General features: G+C 45.3%; 2 protein-coding genes across 2 annotated transcripts; one reads left to right on the top strand and one right to left on the bottom strand.

Moving 5' to 3' along the window:
- Nucleotides 1–263: 263 nt before the first annotated feature.
- Nucleotides 264–15415, bottom strand: LOC109903358 (ubiquilin-4). The gene is made up of 11 exons (XM_031788948.1): nucleotides 15202–15415; nucleotides 13963–14114; nucleotides 13239–13393; nucleotides 12802–13064; nucleotides 6769–6927; nucleotides 6345–6570; nucleotides 4541–4680; nucleotides 2961–3044; nucleotides 2691–2806; nucleotides 2175–2376; nucleotides 264–2063 (listed from the first exon to the last, which is right to left on the bottom strand). The coding sequence occupies exons 1-11, from the start codon at nucleotides 15397–15399 to the stop codon at nucleotides 1911–1913; spliced, it is 1848 nt and encodes a 615-aa protein (XP_031644808.1). The 5' UTR covers nucleotides 15400–15415; the 3' UTR covers nucleotides 264–1910.
- Nucleotides 15416–16548: 1133 nt separating this feature from the next.
- Nucleotides 16549–19453, top strand: LOC109904388 (lens fiber membrane intrinsic protein-like). Its single transcript, XM_020501637.2, has 5 exons — nucleotides 16549–16825; nucleotides 17567–17781; nucleotides 18242–18391; nucleotides 18474–18608; nucleotides 18928–19453. Exons 2-5 carry the CDS (start codon nucleotides 17607–17609, stop codon nucleotides 18990–18992), a joined length of 525 nt encoding a protein of 174 aa, XP_020357226.1. The 5' UTR covers nucleotides 16549–16825; nucleotides 17567–17606; the 3' UTR covers nucleotides 18993–19453.
- Nucleotides 19454–21024: the final 1571 nt, after the last annotated feature.

The raw sequence follows: 21024 nt of genomic DNA, 5'->3' as shown, positions 1-21024 counted from the left end.
ATTTGTTTAACATTTGCTTTAGCCTACATCATCAATATTTGGTCTGGTTGGCTGATATTCACAGCAAAGAGATGCAAAAAGACAGAGTTAATTCACAATTAGTAAAAGAGCATGTGAATCAATCAACAACAATCAGCTGACAGCCCACACTCTTTTCCCCGAGGTCAGTCATGTCTTTAGGAGGCACTAAGTAAATAGCTTGCTTACAATTTGCGATGATTAGTGTGTTGTTGCAGAAATAAATAGGCCTATGCTATTTGTAGTTTTTTATTTTTACTACAGAGGCATTTGGTATGTTATGAATTTCGAGATATTCTGAAAATAATTATCAAGCGGGGAGGGGGGTGCCCATTTTTCATTTTGAGCACCTGCCCACTGAAAGGTCTGTGCACGGCCCTGACTACAGAGGTGCACTAAACTAAATGACAGTTTCAATGCACCGTCTTCCAATGCACCGTGACAAATCCTCACTTGACAGGTAGATACTACAGTAGACAACAGTATAACATCGAGGAGCCTCTAGGCTACCAGGAAAATGCATTATTCATTCAACTTAAATGAAACTGTTTCACTACTTCCAGAATAAGTGATTTATAAGTGGAGTGGACTGCTGAATGGAACGCGCAGTATAATTCTGTTCTTCATACAAGTCAGGATGGTCACAATTTGAAATATGGTTCTTATTGACCAACTTTGTTTTATTTTGTAGTACAGTACTGTTAAAAGTTAGTTCAAACATGTTGAATTGGGTATGGATTTTTAGCTGAGGCCAACAGACAAATCACAGCTATGGAAGCCATTGCCAAGGTTACCACAACTACAATGCTAAAATAAAAGCAAAAAGCCAGAACCTAAATTTACAACAACGTATGGTGCCACACCATACCAAAAATGTAAAGCCTTTTTTCATAATATTTTATTCATACATTTTCCAGGAAGAGTTTTGTTTAATGAGACAAAACAGATTATCTATAGGTAGGTACAACTTACACCTCAAATTAAAATACATAATGAATCAGATTAAAATGAAATCTGTCTGTCTCATCTTTGTCTTCCTCAGAACCACACCTTTCTTCCTTCATTAACAATTATCATGACATTTCTCAATCTTATCAAAGGTCTCAATCTCGTGGCACCGCCTGTGTGAAGTCAATCTACACCAGCACCGGCAGACTCATTTGATTTGAAGTGTGGGGGATGTGGAAGTGTGGGGGATCTTTTCTTTTCAGCACTAGCAATAAATAGAAAGGGTTTTGGACGGTTAAAGTAGTGGAAAGAGGGGGAAGGGAATGGAGCCTGATATCCGTGTGAGATTGACAAAACTATTTTGTCTCTTCCTCCCCTCTCCATATACCCTGCACATCAGGGGTTTGGTCAAAATGGTGGATTGTTCACATCACTGTAGACAGAAATGCAACATATAGACAGGAAACAAATGCGTCATAACAGCTCTATGCAATGCAGTGAATGCATTTCTATCTGCCGCACTCTGAACTCTCATCTCATTGAATAAACTCCTCAGATTTATTAGAGAGGAAGATGGATGAATGAATCTTGTCGGGTAAAGCATCTCTGTTTAAGAGAGGGTGCCTTTCGCCCCCTTCCCTTTCGCACCCCTCTGTTGAGGTCTGGTCAGAGCTCTGTGGATGAGGCTAAGAACAGGGGATATGGGTGTGGGGGAGGGGGGAGGGGCATGATCTGACAGGAGGCTGCGGTGGATGTTTAGAATGGTACATATCCTGACCGGGTCTCATCTGTGTCGGTTTGGGACGGTTCATTTCACTTCTTGGTTCTCTGTAGACAGTATGTGTGTGTGTTTATCCCTTGCTACCCAGAGCTGGATAGTGTGTATGCGTGTGTCTGTATCGACGTATGCTTATATACGTAACTGTGTGTGTGCGAGTGTGTCTTTATGAGGGCTGAGAGCCCAGCAGTCTCTCGATGGCAGCGTTGACATCTCCTCCTGTAGCAATGAGGGCCTGCAGGTTGGCCTCTCGGTTGATGAAGCCCATAGCACCCAGCTGCTCCAGCTGCTGCTGGAACTGCACCTCCGGGGTCTGGCTCTGTAGGGGGGACCAGTCACAATCACTCAATCAAATCAGTCAACCAATCATCAACTAATCAATCAAACAGTAAAACAGAATGAGGGAAGACAGGATGTGTGTGGTACATACCGAGGCATTCCCTCCTGCAAACATTTGGAGCATCTGCTGCATCATCAGCTGCTGGGCGGGGTTTGTTCCGGCGCTCGGCGAAGAGGCGGGGTTCTCTGGAGCCACACCCCCTCCTACGGACAGGGGGGTTGTGGGTATTCCACCTGGTAATCCACCTACTAGCCCCCCTGGTAGACCACCTGGCAGCCCACCCGGTGCCAAACTGGGAGACACAAAGGTGTTAGTACAGACTCAGAGAACATATTGCCTAACAGAGGATTCAGGCTACTACCCAAAGTGTCTCAGTGTGTGTGTCAGTGTTTGTCAGCAGAGGCTGCTGAGGGGAGGACGGCTCACAATAATGGCTGGAACATAGCGTTTGCTGTATTTGATACCATTCTGCTCCAGCCATTACCACGAGCCCATCTTCCCCAATTAAGGTGCCACCAACCTCCTGTGGGGTGTGTGTGTGTGTATATATATATACAAAAGTGTGTGTGTGTGTGTGTATATATATATAAATAAGTGTGTGTGTACCTGGGCATGAGTCCTGGTGCTTCTGTCTGCAGCGTCTGTAGACCCTGTTGTATCTGGAGGAGAGCCTGCATGGCTCGGGGGTTGGTCATGACAGAGAGCGCCTCTGGGTTCTGCATCTAAACAACATCAGTCACAATCAAACTAACAATGAATCAATTAACATTCTGAAACAAATCATCCAGTCCAGACTCAATTCAATCAAGTCCTTGAGACAGGTTCAGCTCTGTTTGATATGTATGTATGTGTGTATGTGTGTGTGTGTGTATATACCTGCTGCAGGAAGACAGGCAGCTGGCTCCTGAACTGTTCCTGCAGTTGGGGGTTTCCAGCAAAAAGGGGATTATTCATCAACACCTGCGGGAGACACAGAAGGTGAGAGAAGATCAGGGTCCTGTCGTTCGCCAGCTGCAACCTGCTGCTTCTCCAGTGGGGAGGTTGTTCACCCTCTTCCTCACATCGGTCTATCTATATGGAGATAGGTAAAGCACTGCCAGCTGGACCTGTTCTAGGTACCTCGAGGTACAGCACTGCCAGCCAGCTGGACCTGTTCTAGATACCTCGAGGTACAGCACTGCCAGCCAGCTGGACCTGTTCTAGATACCTCGAGGTACAGCACTGCCAGCCAGCTGGACCTGTTCTAGATACCTCGAGGTACAGCACTGCCAATCAGCTGGACCTGTTCTAGATACCTCGAGGTACAGCACTGCCAGCCAGCTGGACCTGTTCTAGATACCTCGAGGTACAGCACTGCCAGCCAGCTGGACCTGTTCTAGATACCTCGAGGTACAGCACTGCCAGCCAGCTGGACCTGTTCTAGATACCTCGAGGTAAAGCACTGCCAGCCAGCTGGACCTGTTCTAGATACCTCGAGGTAAAGCACTGCCAGCCAGCTGGACCTGTTCTAGATACCTCGAGGTACAGCACTGCCAGCCAGCTGGACCTGTTCTAGATACCTCGAGGTACAGCACTGCCAGCCAGCTGGACCTGTTCTAGATACCTCGAGGTACAGCACTGCCAGCCAGCTGGACCTGTTCTAGATACCTCGAGGTACAGCACTGCCAGCCAGCTGGACCTGTTCTAGATACCTCGAGGTACAGCACTGCCAGCCAGCTGGACCTGTTCTAGATACCTCGAGGTACAGCACTGCCAGCCAGCTGGACCTGTTCTAGATACCTCGAGGTACAGCACTGCCAGCCAGCTGGACCTGTTCTAGATACCTCGAGGTACAGCACTGCCAGCCAGCTGGACCTGTTCTAGATACCTCGAGGTACAGCACTGCCAGCCAGCTGGACCTGTTCTAGATACCTCGAGGTAAAGCACTGCCAGCCAGCTGGACCTTTTCCAGATACCTCGAGGTACAGCACTGCCAGCCAGCTGGACCTGTTCTAGATACCTCGAGGTACAGCACTGCCAGCTGGACCTGTTCTAGATACCTCGAGGTACAGCACTGCCAGTTGGACCTGTTCTAGATACCTCGAGGTAAAGCACTGCCAGTTGGACCTGTTCTAGATACCTTGAGGTACAGCACTGCCAGCTGGACCTGTTCTAGATACCTCGAGGTAAAGCACTGCCAGTTGGACCTGTTCTAGATACCTCGAGGTAAAGCACTGCCAGCTGGATCTGTTCTATACAGCTGCCAATGAATTACAGACAACCCATTCCCATCGATTCCTATGGATCCCCCTGCGTTAAGATTAATTGCGTCCCAGATGTCACCCTATTCCCTTTATAGTGCACTACTTTTAAACATGGCCCCTATGGGTGCACTATAAAGGGAATAGGGTGCCGTATGACACACTTAAAGTGACTTTATGAACCATGATAACCCCCACTACTCTGTTGCTACAGACCTGGGAGGCCATGTCTGGGTTCTGGGCCAGAGACTGCATCATACTGCGCATGTAGGGAGCAGACAGCATGTTCTGCATCAGCTGGGGGTTCTCTGAAATCTGCTGCATCAGACTCTGCATGCCTGGACTGCTGAACATGCCTGGGAGACACACACACACACAGGGAGGTTGAGGGAGGGTGGGTAAGTGCCGTTGTGTGTGCGTGTGCTTACAATCCCCAAACTGACATACAGCGCATTCGGAAAGTATGCAGACCCCCTTGACTTTTCCCAAAAATCTGTTAGGATACAGCCTTATTCTAAAATTGATTAAATAAAAAACACACAATATCCCATAATGACAAAGCGAAAACAGGTTTAGACATTTTAGCGAATGTATTAAAAATAAAACAGAAATACCTTATTGAATAAGTATTGAGACCCTTTGCTATGAGACTCAAAATTGAGCTTGGGTGCATCCTGTTTCCATTGATCATCATTGAGATGTTTCTACAACTTGATTGGAGTCCACATGTGGTAAGTTAAATTGATTGGACCTGATTTGGAAAGGCACACAACCAATTTCTGCAGCATTGAAGGTCACCAAGAACACATTGGCGTCCATCATTCTTAAAAGGAAGAAGTTTGGAGCCACCAAGACTCTTCCTAGATCTGGCCGCCCTGACAAACTGCGCAATCGGGGGAGAAGGGCCTTGGTCAGGGAGGTGGCCAAGAACCCGATGGTCACTCTGACAGAGCTCCAGAGTTCCTCTGTAGAGATGGGAGAACCTTCCAGAAGGACAATCATCTCTGCAACACTCCACCAATCAGGCCTTTACGGTAGAGTGGCCAGACGGAGGTAAAAGGCACATAAAAGCCCACTTGGTGTTTGCTAAAAGGCAACTAAAGGACTCTCAGACCATGAGAAACAAGATTCTCTGTTCGGATAAAACCAAGATTGAACTCTTTGGCCTGAATGCCAAACGTCACATCTAGAGGTGCTTCTACACCTGCATTGATTGCTGTTTGGGGTTTTAGGCTGGGTTTCTGTACAGCACTTTGAGATATCAGCTGATGTACGAAGGGCTATATAAATACATTTGATTTGATTGGTGGCAGCATCATGTTGTGGGGATTTTTTTTCCAGAGGCAGGGACTGGGAGACGAGTCAGGATCAAGGGAAAGATAACTGAGCAAAGTAGAAAGAGATCCTTGATGAAAACCTGCTCCAGAGCGCTGAAGACCTCAGACTGGGGCGAAGATTATCCTTCCAACAGGACAACGACCCTAAGCACACAGCCAAGACAACGCAGGAGTGGCTTCAGTCTCTGAATGTCCTTGAGTGGCCCAGCCAGAGCCTGGACATGAACCTGATGGAACATCTCTGGAGACCTGAAAATAGTGCAGCGATGCTCCCCATCGAACCTGCCAGAGCTTGAGAGGATCTGCAGAGAAGAATGGGAGAAACTCTGCAAATACAGGTGTACCAAGCTTGAAGACTTTTTTAATTTTAATACATTTTCAAAAATGTCTACACTTGGTTTTTTTCTTTGTCATTGTGGGGTATTTGTCATTATGGGGTATTGAGGAAAACATATATTTTATCCATTTTAGAATAAGGCTGTTACGTAAAAAAAATTACGAAAAACTCAAGGGGTCTGAATACTTTCTGAATGCACTGTATGTATGGATGTCACGAATTGATAAGTATGCATTAAGTATGCATTTAGGAATTCACGTCCATGTGATATTGCAGTATGTGAAGCTGTAGTATATCAACTGAATGCTGTCACTTCAACAGGAAGTCAGTCTATGTATTACCGTACCATTTCCCAGACTGGCAGAGTTGACACCCAGAGGGTTGGAGACACTGGGGTTGGTGCTGCCAGTGGTAGAGGAGCCTGTGGTGCCCGTGCCCCCTCCACCCTCAGAGGGGTTGGTGGAGCTGGGGGGGCCCCATGGGTTGGGCAGTGGTTCCCGGTTCTCTGTCCTCGATGGCTGCACCCCCCCATCAGAGTTGCCCCCCAGGGCTGAGAAAGGGTTGTTTCCAAACTGGGAGAAAGGAGAGAAATAAGTAATTATCAACTTCTTGAATACCAATGGAGTTTATGTTCAGCACTCTCCACAGGATAGCGTAGAGTTTGTTTCTAAGGCTGAAAAACCTTTTTTTTTAAATGGGTGAATCTCTGGTTTGAATTTTAACTTAGTCGTGATGTCAACTGATTTTAAATCATTGTCATCAGTGGGTACCTGGTCTCGGGCGGCGCTGAACATGGGTTCCTGGATGTCTGTGTACATCCTTCGCAGGGCGTTGTAGCCCCCCGGGATGCTCTCCAGGTTGCTAAGCGCCCGATCCTGGTTACGCATCATCTCCTGCATCATAGCAGGGTTCCTGGCCAGCTCCATGGTCTGAGGAGAAGGGAACAGGAAGGGGTGGACAGGATTTTTTTCAGCTAGGCTGGGTTCTGGGGTACAGGGACTAGAGGGGTAAGGTAGACCCAAACACCATTCCCAGACACAGATAAGGCCAAGCCTTATTCTGGACAAAAATAATTTTCTCAATTGAGCTTTCTTTTTAGTCCAGGACTAAACTTAATCTATGTCTGAGAAACCTATATCTTTAAATAATTTAGAATACAGCTAAATGTAAAGATTCCTCTCAAAAAGCAGTCAACTTACAACAGTTAAAAAATAAATGGAAAAAAAACAGCAGCTGCTACATTATTAGCCAAATCTAACTTTTTGTACACTCCAGGTATCCCAAATCGTCATGAACACAGTACACTCCAGGCATCCCAAATCGTCATGAACACAGTACACTCCAGGCATCCCAAATCGTCATGAACACAGTACACTCCAGGCATCCCAAATCGTCATGAACACAGTACACTCCAGGCATCCCAAATCGTCATGAACACAGTACACTCCAGGCATCCCAAATCGTCATGAACACAGTACACTCCAGGCATCCCAAATCGTCATGAACACAGTACACTCCAGGCATCCCAAATCGTCATGAACACAGTACACTCCAGGCATCCCAAATCGTCATGAACACAGTACACTCCAGGCATCCCAAATCGTCATGAACACAGTACACTCCAGGCATCCCAAATCGTCATGAACACAGTACACTCCAGGCATCCCAAATCGTCATGAACACAGTACACTCCAGGCATCCCAAATCGTCATGAACACAGTACACTCCAGGCATCCCAAATCGTCATGAACACAGTACACTCCAGGCATCCCAAATCGTCATGAACACAGTACACTCCAGGCATCCCAAATCGTCATGAACACAGTACACTCCAGGCATCCCAAATCGTCATGAACACAGTACACTCCAGGCATCCCAAATCGTCATGAACACAGTACACTCCAGGCATCCCAAATCGTCATGAACACAGTACACTCCAGGCATCCCAAATCGTCATGAACACAGTACACTCCAGGCATCCCAAATCGTCATGAACACAGTACACTCCAGGCATCCCAAATCGTCATGAACACAGTACACTCCAGGCATCCCAAATCGTCATGAACACAGTACACTCCAGGCATCCCAAATCGTCATGAACACAGTACACTCCAGGCATCCCAAATCGTCATGAACACAGTACACTCCAGGCATCCCAAATCGTCATGAACACAGTACACTCCAGGCATCCCAAATCGTCATGAACACAGTACACTCCAGGCATCCCAAATCGTCATGAACACAGTACACTCCAGGCATCCCAAATCGTCATGAACACAGTACACTCCAGGCATCCCAAATCGTCATGAACACAGTACACTCCAGGCATCCCAAATCGTCATGAACACAGTACACTCCAGGCATCCCAAATCGTCATGAACACAGTACACTCCAGGCATCCCAAATCGTCATGAACACAGTACACTCCAGCCATCCCAAATCGTCATGAACACAGTACACTCCAGCCATCCCAAATCGTCATGAACACAGTACACTCCAGGCATCCCAAATCGTCATGAACACAGTACACTCCAGGCATCCCAAATCGTCATGAACACAGTACACTCCAGGCATCCCAAATCGTCATGAACACAGTACACTCCAGGCATCCCAAATCGTCATGAACACAGTACACTCCAGGCATCCCAAATCGTCATGAACACAGTACACTCCAGGCATCCCAAATCGTCATGAACACAGTACACTCCAGGCATCCCAAATCGTCATGAACACAGTACACTCCAGGCATCCCAAATCGTCATGAACACAGTACACTCCAGGCATCCCAAATCGTCATGAACACAGTACACTCCAGGCATCCCAAATCGTCATGAACACAGTACACTCCAGGCATCCCAAATCGTCATGAACACAGTACACTCCAGGCATCCCAAATCGTCATGAACACAGTACACTCCAGGCATCCCTAATCGTCATGAACACAGTACACTCCAGGCATCCCAAATCGTCATGAACACAGTACACTCCAGGCATCCCAAATCGTCATGAACACAGTACACTCCAGGCATCCCAAATCGTCATGAACACAGTACACTCCAGGCATCCCAAATCGTCATTAACACAGTACACTCCAGGCATCCCAAATCGTCATTAACACAGTACACTCCAGGCAATCCCAAATCGTCATTAACACAGTACACTCCAGCCAATCACAACCTGTCAGTGACACAGTACACTCCAGCCAATCATAACCTGTCAGTAACACAGTACACTCCAGGCATCCCAAATCGTCATGAACACAGTACACTCCAGGCATCCCAAATCGTCATGAACACAGTACACTCCAGCCAATCACAACCTGTCAGTGACACAGTACACTCCAGCCAATCACAACCTGTCAGTAACACAGTACACTCCAGCCAAACACAGTACACTCAAGGTATCCCAAATCGTCATGAACACAGTACACTCCAGGCATCCCAAATCGTCATGAACACAGTACACTCCAGGCATCCCAAATCGTCATGAACACAGTACACTCCAGGCATCCCAAATCGTCATGAACACAGTACACTCCAGGCATCCCAAATCGTCATGAACACAGTACACTCCAGGCATCCCAAATCGTCATGAACACAGTACACTCCAGGCATCCCAAATCGTCATGAACACAGTACACTCCAGGCATCCCAAATCGTCATGAACACAGTACACTCCAGGCATCCCAAATCGTCATGAACACAGTACACTCCAGGCATCCCAAATCGTCATGAACACAGTACACTCCAGGCATCCCAAATCGTCATTAACACAGTACACTCCAGGCAATCCCAAATCGTCATTAACACAGTACACTCCAGCCAATCACAACCTGTCAGTGACACAGTACACTCCAGCCAATCATAACCTGTCAGTAACACAGTACACTCCAGGCATCCCAAATCGTCATGAACACAGTACAATCCAGGCATCCCAAATCGTCATGAACACAGTACACTCCAGGCATCCCAAATCGTCATGAACACAGTACACTCCAGGCATCCCAAATCGTCATGAACACAGTACACTCCAGGCATCCCAAATCGTCATGAACACAGTACACTCCAGGCATCCCAAATCGTCATGAACACAGTACACTCCAGGCATCCCAAATCGTCATGAACACAGTACACTCCAGGCATCCCAAATCGTCATGAACACAGTACACTCCAGGCATCCCAAATCGTCATGAACACAGTACACTCCAGGCATCCCAAATCGTCATGAACACAGTACACTCCAGGCATCCCAAATCGTCATTAACACAGTACACTCCAGGCAATCCCAAATCGTCATTAACACAGTACACTCCAGCCAATCACAACCTGTCAGTGACACAGTACACTCCAGCCAATCATAACCTGTCAGTAACACAGTACACTCCAGGCATCCCAAATCGTCATGAACACAGTACAATCCAGGCATCCCAAATCGTCATGAACACAGTACACTCCAGCCAATCACAACCTGTCAGTGACACAGTACACTCCAGCCAATCACAACCTGTCAGTAACACAGTACACTCCAGCCAAACACAGTACACTCAAGGTATCCCAAATCGTCATTAACACAGTACACTCCAGGCATCCCAAATCGTCATGAACACAGTACACTCCAGGCATCCCAAATCGTCATGAACACAGTACACTCCAGGCATCCCAAATCGTCATGAACACAGTACACTCCAGGCAATCCCAAATCGTCATTAACACAGTACACTCCAGCCAATCACAACCTGTCAGTGACACAGTACACTCCAGCCAATCATAACCTGTCAGTAACACAGTACACTCCAGGCATCCCAAATCGTCATGAACACAGTACACTCCAGCCAATCCCAACCAGTCAGTAACAATAAAATCCACCCAATCCAAACCAGTCAGTAACACAGTACACTCCAGCCAACAATAACCTGTCAGTGATCCCTCCAGCCAATCCCAACCGGTCAGTAAGAATAAAATCCAGCCAATCCAAACCAGTCAGTAACACGGTACACTTCAGCCAATCCCAACCCGTCAGTAGCACAATAAACTCCAGCGAATTCCAACCCATCATTAACACAGTACACTCCAGCCAAATCCAACCTGTCATTAACACAGTTCACTCCAGCCAATCCCAACCTGTCAGTAACACAGTACACTCCAGCCAATAACAACCTGTCATTAACACAGTACACTCCAGGCAATCCCAACCTGTCTGTTGCACAGTACACTCCAGCCAATCCCAATTTATGAGTCACACATTACACTCCAGCCAATCCCAACCTGTCAGTAACACAGTACACTCCAGCCAATCCCAACCTGTCAAAAACACAGTACACTCCAGCCAATCCCAACCCATCAGTAACACAGTACACTCCAGCCAATCCCAACCCGTCAGTAACACAGTACACTCCAGCCAATCCCAACCTGTAGTAACGCAGTACACTTCAGCCAATCCCAACGCCAATCGCAACCTGTCATAAACTCAGTACACTCTAGCAAATCCCAATCTGGATGTTACACAGTACACTCCAGCCAATCCCAGCCTGTCAATTGCAGATTAATTGGTCCACACTGCCCTTTCCCACCTGGACAAAAAAAAAAAATTCTATACATTAACCACAGCTCAGCGTTCAACACCTTAGTGCCCTGAAAGCTCATCAATAAGCTAAGGACTCTGGGACTAAACACCTCGCTCTGCAACTGGATCCTGGACTTCCTGACGGCCACCCCCATGGGGTAAGGGTAGGTAACAACACATCCACCATGCTGATCCTCAACACGGGGCCCCTCAGGGGTTCGTGCTCAGTCCCCTTCTGTACTCCCTGTTCACTCATGACTGCACGGCCAGGCACGACTCCAATACCATCATTAAGTTTGCCGATGACACAACATTGGTAGGCCTGATCACAGACAACGACGAGACAGCCTATAGGGAGGAGGTCAGAGACCTGGCCGTGTGGTGCCAGGCCAACAACCTCTCCCTCAACGTGAACAAGACAAAGGAGATGATTGGGATAACAGGAAAAAGAGGACCGAGCACACCCTCATTCTCATTGACGGGGCAGCAGTAGAGCAGGTTGAGAGCTTCACGTTCTTTGGTGTCCACATCACCAACAAACTAACATGGTCCAAGCACACCAAGACAGTCGTGAAGAGGGCACGACAAAACCTATTCCCCCATGGGTCCTCAGATCCTCAAAAGGTTCTACAGATGCACCATCGAGAGCATCCTGACTGGTACACATCAATGCTTGGTATAGATACTGCTTGACCTCCAACCGCAAGGCACTACAGAGGGTAGTGCGAATGGCCCAGTGCATCACTGGGGCCAAGCTTCCTGCCATCCAGGACCTCTATACCAGGCAGTGTCAGAGAAAGGCCCTAAAAATTGTCAAGGACTCCAGCCACTCTAGTCAGACTGTTCTCTCTGCTACCGCACTGCAAGCGGTACCGGAGGGTCAAGTCTAGGTCCAAGAAGCTTCTACCTCCAAGCCATGACCCCTGAACATTAATTAAATGGCTACCCAGACTATTTGCATTGCCCTCCCCCCTCTTTTACACGGCTGCTAATCTGTTGTTATCATCTATGCATAGTCACTTTAATAACTCTAACTACATGTACATACTACCTCAACTAACTGGTGCCCCAGCACATTGACTCTTTACCGATAACCCCCTGTATATAGTCTTGCTATTGTTATTTTAATGCTGCTCTTTAATGACTTGTTACTTTTATCTCTTATTCCTATCCGTATTTTTTTTAAACTGCATTGGTGGTTAGGGGCTCGTAAGTAAGCATTTCACTGTAAGGTCCCTCACCTGTCTCATAAGCTCGGGGTTGTTGAGCATGTGGGAGATCTCGGGGTTACGCTCCATCAGCTGCTGCATCTGAGGGTTGGCCACGATCATCTGCCTCATCAGGTCTGGGTTGGACATCATGTTCTGCACCAGGGGGTTCTCCATGATCTGAGACAGCATCTCTGGGTTGGACATCAGCTGGCTCTGCATCTGCTGCTGCAGCTCCATGAAGTTAGCTGAGCCCATGCCCATACTGCTCAGGCTGGACAGGTCACCGAACCCGGCTAGGAGGGAGGGAGAGGGGCATGGTCAGAGGTCGTGATGGTGATAGTAATGATCTTTGGAAATTGTTGTCGGATATCTTTTTCAGTATAAACTGTTGGGGGGGGGGGGGGGGGGTGTGAGGAGGTGGATAGATAAGATTAGAAGTTTGTACTTATTTAGCTTTGTAAACTCACTCAGTATGTTGGGGGTCTGTGGGGGTGCCGAGGCAGGGCCTCCAGTGGACCCTACTGTGGAGGAGTGGGCTGCAGAACTGGGGCCCGAGGAGCTGCCACTACTGCTGCCTACCTGGGAGGTGCAGGAGGTGGAGGAACTAGCACCATCTCCTGCCCTGGAGGGACAATGCACTGATCAGTTATTTTTCCAAATTCACATTAAAGCTACAATATGCAATATGAATTTGGCAACCCGACCAAATTCACATAGAAATGTCAGTTATAGATCTGTCGGCTCAAACTAGCAATACTATTCTGCAAAACACGTGACCGCCCACTTTAATTTAATTTAATTTATTTTACCTTTATTTTACTAGGCAAGTCAGTTAAGAACAAATTCTTATTTTCAATGACGGCCTAGGAACAGTGGGTTAACTGCCTGTTCAGGGGCAGAACGACAGATTTGTACCTTGTCAGCTCAGGAGTTTGAACTTGCAACCTTCCGGTTACTAGTCCAACGCTCTAACCACTAGGCTACCCTGCCGCCCCGATAATACATAGTAACCAGTTGCGTTACCGAAAGCTATTCGGCGATGCAAGTGGAGACACTACATATAGCCTATTCACCTATTCAAAAGTTGACCAAGCAATTCCTTTTCCAATTCCAATTTTCCCTTTCTGCCAAATGTCCGAAGAAGACGACAGTATCCAACTAAAACACAATATCCATTTTGCATCATCTTACTTGTGTGCCGTCTTTATGACCAGGTGGACTGTCAGGCCGTCCTTGATGCCGTGTTGGTTGAGCGAGTCCCCGTCCTTCAGGATCTTCCCTGCAAAGATCAGAACCAACTGATCCTGCTTGGCTTTGAACCTCCGCGAGATCTCCTCCTTAAACTGGGAAAGGAGAAAGATATATAGAGAGAGGAGGGATGGACAGCAAGAGAAAGAGGGCGGAAGATGAGGGAAGAAAGGGAAACAAAGTGACGTAGTCAAACAATTCTAAATTAACTGATTTGAATTCTAAAGCCTTGTTTCTGGGTAAATCCTCATTGCTTATCTCTGGGTAAATCCTCATTGCTTATCTCTGGGTAAATCCTCATTGCTTATCTCTGGGTAAATGCTCACTGCTTATCCTATTACAAGAATCATACTACCCGATCACAAATACCAAATCACTCTTAGTGTTGTGCCTCCAGTGAGCACAAGAATACTACACATATGAGAGGCACATTAAACAGGAGTAAAAAGTAAGCTGTAGGCCATTTAGCTGTTCAGGATATCAAATCAGGACTGGAGTGACAGGAAGAAAAGAGACATTAGCTTACAGATTCATAACACATCAGCTTGAATGTAACAGGGGGACTTGTGTATGGGAGAGATGATTCACATGGACAGAAATCTAAAGTCCAGTAACTGATATTCAGAACAATGAGGTTCCGTTACATTCTGAAGAAGAAGACTGTTTATAGAGTACCAAGGCCAGCACAAAGTTGTTTCTGGAGAAACAGCTAAGAAACTAGATAGCTAGCATTTAGCTAACAACATTTATCCAACGTTAGCTAACAATTTACCTAGTTAGCTAACTACTTAGTTAAAATATTGTTTTTTTTATGACTAACATACAGAAGTCACACGATACATTGCCTTGACTGTGCAGGGAATCAGCTGTCATTTGTTGAGTTGGAAAGCCGGTTAGCTAACGTTAGCTAGGCTACATAAAACAACTAAGCACCTAACAATATGGAGGACTAGAGTATTTGAGAGTGGTATCATAACAAAGTTAGTGAACAGTTTGCTAAGTAAATAGCTATAAATATCGCTACACCGTCCAATTCTGAAATATTAGCTCGCTAACTAACTACACTACACTTAACTACACACACCCCCACCCACCCACCAGTGGGCATGATGATGATGTAGCATAGAAGCTAACGTTTGTGGCCGCTCGCTAGCAAGCTACGGATTAACAAAATAAACGAACCTGAGTGACCGAGGCATCTTCCGATATGGCGATTTCTTCCTTATCTTTCGGGGTTTTGACTGTAACCTTAATAATAGATCCATCCGAAGATACCGTTGTATCATTGTTGTTATTAACAGGATCTTCACCGCCGTTGTCCTCCATGTTTACTCCTCCGATAGAATCGCTCGGATTTGGCGTCCAATTCCGGGTCAACATAGGTCACCACTTCCTTTCCAGAAAATTTGCCTCATGATGACGGATCATTTGAACCAAACACAGACTGCAGTACATGCCTTTGCTAATGTAATAGCTATTTCACTCCACAAGGCTATACCTGGTCCTGATGACTATCTTACATGTTGATTTGACTGGCAAAGTTTTCTTTGTGTTCCAAACTTATTCAAATCAATATTTTTAAGTTGTATATGTCAATATAATCAATATATAACTGTTATAATATAAACATGTATTCTTGTGTTAATCACTTCCCACAGCTGCTGACACAACAAGTGCCCCTGGAGAAGCGTCATGAGTCTGTCTAGCAAACAAGAAGACTATGGTGTCTGTAGCCTACCACACAAACCAAGTGTGATTTGGAGTTCCAGTTTGAAAAAGCTGTTGTTGCCAATTTTTTTTAAGAAAAATACCAAGCAGATAGCATTAAAAAAATGCACAAAAAAAAAACACTTTTCACACCGTCAAAACATGCCCTGAAATTGTCAACCAGCGCTTTTACTTTAAATTATCCCCACCACTCACCTTGCATAATGAAGCAGTCATAAACAGAACCTTATCTGCATGTTTGGCGTCTGCATCCTCTGGACATAAATGCTAATACTGATGTATTGGGAAATTAAATGGCAGTCATAATTGCTATGTTTTGATCCACTGATTCCGTTAAATGACACATTGATGTTGGCTTTTGAAGAAGGGTATGACATTTCTGTCACTGAAAGATGGCCTATCCCTTAATCAGACCTCACAGACTGTCTGTATCTGTCTTTAGATGGCAGTTTGTGAGCGTGTGTGCCTAAAAAATTCACTGTATAAATACTGTCATGGAAAACTATGATCGCAGAGTATTCAATTTACAATGTATTTAAAAACAGTATTATGAGGAAGCAGGTGAGCAACATATTACAGATGTATTCTGTATATTAGAGAGAGGACGACCAGATAGACAGAGGGGCTTTCCATCCCTATACTGTATGTGTGTCTAACAGTCTATCCATGCCGCCATAGCCACACATCCATTGAAAGAAAAAAATGTTGGATTCAGCATGTTGCATTGACTCCAACAGTACTGCATACCTATGCACATCCACAATTCTAGAACATACCAAATACAAACCAGCCAAAGCCCCTACTCTAACCCCCTGACCCCCTCCCAGCCGCCTACACTGAAAGGGCTGTGGGGGTCACATGATCCCGTGCCACTAGCGATGGCTTGTTCAATTGCATCTGTTACATGGGGACTGATTGTTTAAGAATTTTGCTTCCATCAACAGAGGGGATAGCCCAGTGGAGTCATCTTCCACTCTCCTATCTCTCCTAGGCTTGCAACGTCTCTCTCTCTTTCCCTCTATCCCTTTCTCCCCAGAAAGGTAAACGATTAAGAGGGTGTTTTTACTGAAGAAACAAGGTAAGGGGCATCCTAAATACATTATATCTATATAATGTTCCCTTGATAAAAATGTATAGTTGTGCCAAAGACACAGTTACTCATAAACTGAAGTCTGAAAAGAAGAAAATAGTGAACTAGTTGTTGAATAAACACTGATCAAACTCAATTAAGTGCTTGGCAGAACTTGGCAAAAGAGCTGTTTAAGGATACTAGTTGTAAACGTGCATTCTATGACAATGTAAAAACCGCATGCGTGTTTGTTTATGCTATATGGAGCAAATGTTCATATATGTTAACAGGTGTCGTATAAAGCTTAGATTGTATCTGACTTATTGTCTGTGCCATAGAATCATATGAAGTAGTGCTTATGAGTGAGCTCAACTGATAATAATGATAAACTCTGTAATATATATGATCCCAAAATTACCAGTATTTTGAGACTACTGTGATTCAGCAATTTGTACTTTGGCTTTCAAATATTGTTGTCCATGTAACAGTTATTTCCTGTGTCAAGAATCGTACTGAACTTATTTCTGTTTCTATTACATTCTTTCCAGTATGGAATAATAATTATTAAAATTGAGTGTGTTCTACGTACGTAGATCATACCAGATAGGTACAGGTGTGTCTGTCTAGCTTCATCATCTCCCTCCCCAGTATGAAGAACTACAAAGTGGCTAGAGCAAACTGAGTGTGTGTCATACAAAACATTATATATTCCAGGTGTGTTTACCCACCCTCCTTCGTCTTCCCATGCAGTATCAGGTACCACACAGTGGCCACAGCAGCTTCTCTTAGGATGTACAGCTTCATGGGAGGGGGCCTGTTCTGTGCCATGGTGGGGAACATCCTGCTGGTGGTCTCCACAGCAACAGACTACTGGATGCAGTACCGTCTGTCGGGCAGCTTCGCCCACCAGGGCCTGTGGAGGTACTGCATGTCGGGAAAGTGTTACATGCAGACGGACAGCATTGGTGAGAACACACATCAAGCAAAACCTCCCAAATGGCACCCTATTCCCTATGCCCATAGGGCTCTGGTCTAAAGTAGTGCACTATATAGGGAATAGGGTACCATTTGGGACACAGACTAAGAGAGCAATAGTAATTAAAACTATGTTTACCACTCCTGTACATGGCCCAAGAGAATAGGCTACCTGCAGCCTCTCAGTAGTTAATAGAGGCTTCCTCCTAGTCTAGTTAAAGTAATTTGTCAGAGACATCTCATCAATGGCTGCTTTGTTTCATGTTACAATCCTGTTGTCACAAACCCGTTACTGGAATGTATTTTAGAGTCATGTTGCACATGAGGAGAAATACGGCGCCATCTAGAGGCTGAGAATGGTACTAGGTTTAGTTGTCAAACTGCCCGAAGGAGGGATGCTGGGGCTCTGTTGTTGTCTTCCTGCTCACCTCTCTGTCTGTCCCCTTCTAGCATATTGGAATGCCACCCGGGCCTTTATGATCCTGTCAGGGATGTCGTGCTTTGCGGGCATCATCGCAGGCATCCTCTCCTTCGCCCACTTCTCCGCCTTCGAGAGGTTCAACCGTTCCTTTGCTGCAGGGATCATGTTTTTCGTCTCCAGTGAGTCTCACACATGCACACACACACACACACATGTTTAGTACAGCATATTTACCTGTTATATTCCCCTGCCTTCTCCCAGCCTTATTTGTTCTTCTGGCAATGGCCATCTACACGGGTGTGACAGTGAACTTTCTGGGCAAGCGTTTCGGTGACTGGCGTTTCTCTTGGTCCTACATATTGGGCTGGGTGGCACTGCTCATGACCTTCTTTGCAGGTAAGAACTGACATACAGGGTCAATCACAGTACTCAAAACTGGCTCCATACCAACATGCCCAATATTTCTATTGCCCGGTCCAAAAACAACTCACAAGCCCTGAGTCCCCCAGCATTAGCAGGTCTGAAGAGTCTGATGAAAGCAATATGGTGATGATTTCCCCTAGCCTTCCAATGGGTTAGGGGGGCCTTGCTCCATCATAGTGCTGAACCTTCAGACCTGATAGATAGTGTAGGTGCTGACGGGAGGCTTGTGGTTTTTTGGGTGTCTACAGCTGGTCCATTGTCCATTAACCTGTGTGTGCTCTGTGTGTTCCAGGGATATTTTACATGTGTGCCTACAGAATGCATGAATGTAGGAGAGGAGGCGGCCCTACACGCTAGAGAGAAAGACACAGCAAATCGCACAAACTGTTTAAAAAAACAACATTTAACACTGAATGAATGACCTTAACATATGACAGAAAGCCTTCGTACATGGGCCTCCATCCCCTGATGCTTCCAATGGATTTCCTGGATAAATAAAGACTTGATAGAAAAATATACAACAGCTTTCTGCCATTCACATGAAAAGAAGAATTATAACAACTTTATTTAGAAAGACAATTCCACTAGCTTCTTTATCTATGTACAGTAAACAGGAAAATATGTTTCAAAATGGCTAGCACTGCAATGGTTATGGTATCTCCTTAGTGCCCTTTTCAAGCATATATGCGAGATGAGAACAGGCATTTTGTACATGCAAATGTAGCCTATTGTAGGTTTGGTTAGGAATATGGGCAGGTGGAGCCATGCTGACTAGGCAAGTTCTCATATTTTCCAATAAAGTTCCTCTCTAAATGCTCTGTTGTCTCTATGTTGATACTTAGTGCACAGTCCACCTTTTTAGGGTGTATTTAGTGCTGGTTGTGTTAGTGATGGCTGTCTTATACATGATGCACACAAAGTTTTACCACAAGATGGCGGCCCTAAACCAGCTTTTATTAGCAGGGCTTCTTTGCATATACTGCTAGACAAGTTGCTTCCATTGCCTGGGATGCTTCTGTTGCCAGGCAAATCCCAAAGCCAAAGCAACTGCCTGAAGCTGAGGGACACATCTTGCAAAAGGTAAAGATTTTTCATACATTTTCTGTAAGATTGACTGGTATTATGCAGGTTTTCCCTTTTCAATATCTACCACAATGAATCATGTTTTACTTTCCCCAAGGCAAAGAGCTAAGAAGTGGACCCAAGGTGGCCCCAGTCACAAGCTAATACATGAGACCTCCAGGACATGTTTTTGCATTGTTATGTATAGTTTGTAATGAAGAAACTACTGCACAACCAAGTGGAAAACAATTCCCTAGGGCTACATTAACTGGCATGATGTCAACACTAATAGGAGATAAGAATCCCACACGTTAAGGGAAACCAGTCTCCTTTATTTCACAACTTCGTTTTTTGTGAGAAAAGGCTTCCCTCGAACCCCAACCCTCATCCTGTGGAAACTTCTATTGTCCTTTACAGTTGTTGACATCTTCAAGAATACTCTAGGTTTCACATAAGGAACCCATGGAGGGTTCTAGAACACCCTGTAGACAATGAGAGAAGAATAGGACAGAATGTGATGGATAATTCCTGGACCACTGGGGTGGCGATGTGTTTGTTGCAATGCCTATGTCCACAGTCACAGCTTACACCTCGATTGAAATATTTGGCAATTGTCATAATCTGGAAGGTTAAAGAAACAGTAGGCGTTGAGGTAATGGATGATTGGGCTATTCCTGAACCAGGAACAATAGGAGAAATGTAAATATGTTGTTATCGAATGCATGCCTCTGTCCACATTTCCTTACTTGGCCCCCTTGGTCCACACAGTGTACTGTTCTGGACAGATGTATTAATTGCCAAAAACAGGAAATCTAAATAAGCAAAAATGTAATGTGTCCACACTGCAAAATACATGACATAAATCTTACTTTTATTAAATTAATTTCAATGCATCATGGATAGCATATCTGTTGTTTTGGCTCAACAGCCATCTCAGCGTGAAGGTCTTCATATCACCAATAACAGTCAGTTCCCTAGCTACATATAAGAAACAAAATAAACAAATATACAGTATCAGTTAAAAGTTTGGACACACCTACTCATTCAAGGGTTTTTCTTTATTTTGACTATTTTCTACATTGTAGAATAATAGTGAAGACATCAACCATGAAATAACACATATGGAATCATGTAGTAACCAAAAAAAGTGTGAAACAAATCCAAATATATTTTATATTTGAGATTATTCACAGTAGACACCGTTAGCCTTGATGAAAGCTTTGCACACTCTTGACATTCTCTCAAACAGATTCACCTGGAATGCTTTTCCAACAGTCTCGAAGGAGTTCTCACATATGCTGAGCACTTGTTGGCTGCTTTTCCTTCA

Source organism: Oncorhynchus kisutch, linkage group LG14 (genome assembly GCF_002021735.2).
Source record: "Oncorhynchus kisutch isolate 150728-3 linkage group LG14, Okis_V2, whole genome shotgun sequence".
In the NCBI taxonomy this organism is placed as follows: Eukaryota; Metazoa; Chordata; class Actinopteri; order Salmoniformes; family Salmonidae; genus Oncorhynchus; species Oncorhynchus kisutch.
Note: the sequence above shows the minus strand (reverse complement) of the source record. Positions and strands in the feature narration are given on the sequence as shown.